Raw genomic sequence first — 3,770 nt, forward strand, 5'->3', positions numbered from 1 at the left:
AGCACGACGCAGTTCGAAGACGATAAGTTAACGTGCTGATCCAGCTGCTCTGTCAGAACCTTAATTTTAGTTACATCACCCGAGCGGGTTTTATCAGGAAAATTACCGGTATGCAGGCATTTTTCCTCCGTAAAAGACCGCCGATTCGTCTCCTGTCATCTATTTGAGCGGCAGGATACGGTTGATTCCGGGTAAGGTTGGGTATTAGCAAACCGTGGTTGGGCGATCTGCACCGCATTCATTCTGCTCTGAAGGATAGCGGTGCAGCGGTCCTTCTCCTTCCTTATCCCTTGGCAAAGCTGTTCGAGCGCAGTAAGTTGTTCAGTTAATCGTTGGTGGTTTACCAAGTGCTCGAACGCGCTTAAGTTCTAGCGGTAACTCTGACGTTCAGGGTCTTTATAGCTTGGCCGCTCCGTCGTGCTCGTCCATCCTGTGCCGGTTGCATCGTTATAGAACAGTAGATTCAGCAAGCAGTTTGGACCCGTTCTATTGTTCTCTACAACAATGTACCCTATAATTAAGTAATTATCTATTGTTCGCGTGCGTTCGAGCGTAACGTGCGTGCGTAAAGTAATTATCTAGTGTAGTGGCGCGTAACCGTACACTAATTACAGGTGTACACTAATTAGGGCTAATTATACCTTACGTAATACTGTACACTAATTACAGGTATACTCGAAAAACAATTACAAATTTAATTTTGTTTTTTAATTAGTTTTTTGTGTTTTTTATACGTTTTTTGTATGTGTAAAGTTGTTTTTTGTTGTTCTACAGTGCACCGCTCTTTAGAATTTCAAACTGCAGATGCCATGGTATTTTATTAAACTCATCGCATTTGTAGTTTGAAAGTGTAAAAACGACGGTACAAAGTATACAGTGTACTACAAAATAACAGAGGTTTACGTAATACTCACCCAGTACCACAGTGACAATATCTACCCGATTCCAGAAACAGAACAACAAAAAGACATTCCTATTCCACAAAGAAAAAACCAACAACAAACGTACACTTAGGCACGAAAACAGAACTGCGCTACAAAATCAACAGTGCAGTACTACTGATGTCGGTACGTCCACGCTGCCCGCGCTTGCCACGTCGAGCACCAAGGAAGGAGCCGCGAGTGCTGGCCAAAGTATCCCGCTGCTGCAAACGCGAGCTGCCCAGGTCTTGAACATGCTGGGGTGCCAATGACGGTGGTACGGTACCAACAGGAAAGAAGATGGATTGGGCCACAGAACCAGACGAGCTCGGTTCCACAGGTGCTGCAGACGGTTGAGCGGAACCAGAAACGACAGCCGGCGGCAAGACGGACGGTGCAGCAGGCGGAGGAACAGGCGCTAATGGTGCTGCGTTATAATTCATGCTACCGCCAGTGGTTCGTGGCTTAAAATCCTGCAGATCGTTTACAAGCTGTACATCGGCAGGCTTCAAGGTGACACGTTTGGCATGGATGGCTGCCTTGTTGGAGTCTTCGAACAGCTGAACCAAGAACATTTCTGTGGATTCCTGGAGGGCCATCAGGGCAGGGACTTGCCAGCGTAATTCAGGATTGATGCCAGCACAGATCTCACGCACGAAACGCTGAAACGGAAGCTTTCGGCAGAGTAGTCGTGCGTTGCAAATGCTTGATGTCCTGCAGGGCTTTCTCGCCGGGGCGCGCACGCTTGCGAAGCCTTTTGCCTTTCTTCGTGCGCTTGGTCGGCTGTTCTGGAGGCTGCAAAACTGGGTGTCCCGGATCATCGCCTTGGTCGTCGTCATCATCAGAACCACTAGCTGGTAGCTCCAGTACGTCCAGGGCGGAGTCAACGCTCAGACGCGCAGCGTGGAACTCAGCGGTCTTCTGACGGATTCGTTCCACGTTGACGGGGTTAGGAGCCGCTAATCCACCTTCCGCTTCCTCATCGGAATCCGGCTGAGGCGCTCTGAATAAAATTTCGAAAAAGTTGAGTAAGTGACACACATGCTGCATGTATACGTTTTACCGGGCAATTTCGAAAAATGCTTATAATGATATTTTACGTACTGTGAGGACCCAGGGGCAAAACCAGACCGGTTGGACGCTGCAGAACTCAGACCCCGTTCTCGACTGGCTGATCCAATCGGACTGGAACTGAAATTTCGAAAACCATAAGTAAACGAGCAACGTTCATAATTCTAGTGCAGGATACTGGACAAAATCGAAAATTCTCACCTAGGCAAGCCGTTGCTGTACGTAGTGCCGTCCATCGTCTTCCTGGCTCGCCCAGTTCCACGACCGGAGGTTGTCGGTTGAGGATCCCTAGAAAAAGTACGCATGTGTATAACAGAAGATCAAAGTTGCAGTAAAAGTTTTCCCATGGTACCCGTATGAACTAGCGTAGGTGGTGTAGTCCATGGTCTTTCGCGGAGCAGGCTCTCGGTGAACAGACTTGGAAGTGCGCTCCGGTACCCCTTCATCCGATCAACCTGAAGACGAAGCCCCATCTTCCTCCTCTGTATTGTAAGGAGGATCTTTCTCTGGGTCGTCCTGCGCTTCTTCCTCCAGATCACGCGCGTACTCTGTGCGGTTGTCGGTCTCATCTTCTCCGCCGTCGACATCCTCGACATCAGACTGGGGGCTCAGCGGACGTTTCAGCCCAACAGAAGAAGGTATTTCTGGAGATGCGGAGTGACCTAAAATGTACACGTTAACGAAAATAAAATTTGTATTTTTTATAAAGGAAATTGTGTTACCGCTGTGATACGTGAGGCATCTGCATTGCCTCAGGGACACCGATGACTCTGTCCAGAGGAATGACGGGATTAGCGTCAACTCCATCGGCCTCAACATGTTCCTGGACATTCATGCTACCGTTGTCCTCAGCGCCTGGACCGTCTGAACTACGCTCCGGGACGTCCCCGTTCGCAGCTGCATTTTCAGATACCAGCTGAGGCACACGACTGAGGACGTTGTTCATCAGCGAGACTACGTCATCAAGTACAGACATCCTACAACGTACGCAGGGTTTAATATTAATAAATGCACGTGCATGTATGCTACCTAATATATGTACGAAATTTCGATTTTGTTAAGTAGTCGATACAATTTTTTCTCTGGACTTAGGTTTGCAACGAAATTTCGAAAAACAGTCTGCAACTTACTTTTTTTTATTTACAAGGACAATAGCAAATTTTGAGACAGCGTGTCATGTCCGCACAAAATAAGAAGAAGTACAAAGATCATTTTTAGGACCATCGCAAACGTACATAAACGAGCGTAACAGAACAAGTTTGTGCGTCATATCACAAAGTGTGAACTTCAAATTGCACGCTAAAATCACAAAAGCAATACCGGGAGATATTTCAAACTAATCAGTGCGAGGGCTATCTTCAACACTTTCGTTTAAAACGGACATTTCGAAGCTGTTGTTTGTACCTCCAGAACTCTGCTTGATACAGCGGCGTTTAACAAACACAACAGCACTGGCCACAACAATACAAAAAACGGTTATGCCGATGATCGAGTAAATAATATTAGGGACGGTAAAATCAGAGTCCGGATCCTGTACAGATGGAACGATCGTCGAGGTAGAAGCAACAGTCTGAGTGGCTGTAGTTCGCGTGGAGTTAAGCACTGAAACCGATGTCGAATCCGCTGGTACAGTTGTGGTCAGCGGAGCACAGTCAGTTAGCACGATGAAGTCCACAGGGATGGTTCAGTACAGTTGACCAGGGGTTGTCACGGGCGTCTAGATACACCAATCGTGGAAAGGTAGTCCTGAGACCGGCGTAGGGCACTGCATACAGCCGA

At 47.6% G+C, this 3,770-nt stretch overlaps 1 protein-coding gene across 1 annotated transcript; it reads right to left on the minus strand.

Annotated features, from left to right (window-relative positions):
• Nucleotides 1-1,216: 1,216 nt before the first annotated feature.
• LOC129586777 (uncharacterized) lies at nucleotides 1,217-2,641 on the minus strand. Its single transcript, XM_055480187.1, has 4 exons — nucleotides 2,344-2,641; nucleotides 2,193-2,279; nucleotides 2,025-2,111; nucleotides 1,217-1,923 (listed from the first exon to the last, which is right to left on the minus strand). The coding sequence occupies exons 1-4, from the start codon at nucleotides 2,373-2,375 to the stop codon at nucleotides 1,569-1,571; spliced, it is 561 nt and encodes a 186-aa protein (XP_055336162.1). The 5' UTR covers nucleotides 2,376-2,641; the 3' UTR covers nucleotides 1,217-1,568.
• Between the last annotated feature and the right edge of the window lie 1,129 nt (nucleotides 2,642-3,770).

This window comes from Paramacrobiotus metropolitanus, unplaced genomic scaffold (assembly GCF_019649055.1).
Source record: "Paramacrobiotus metropolitanus isolate TYO unplaced genomic scaffold, Prichtersi_v1.0 Parri_scaffold0000022, whole genome shotgun sequence".
Taxonomy (NCBI): Eukaryota; Metazoa; Tardigrada; class Eutardigrada; order Parachela; family Macrobiotidae; genus Paramacrobiotus; species Paramacrobiotus metropolitanus.

What these genes read in the sequence shown, in the direction of transcription:
- LOC129586777 (XM_055480187.1), bottom strand. Translation starts at nt 2,375, where the DNA reads ATGGACTACACCACCTACGCTAGTTCATACGG. An exon ending in ACCTACGCTAGTTCATACGG is followed by an intron (nt 2,280 to 2,343) that starts GTACCATGGGAA and finishes TACTTTTTCTAG; the next exon opens with GGATCCTCAACCGACAACCT. An exon ending in TACAGCAACGGCTTGCCTAG is followed by an intron (nt 2,112 to 2,192) that starts GTGAGAATTTTC and finishes TCGAAATTTCAG; the next exon opens with TTCCAGTCCGATTGGATCAG.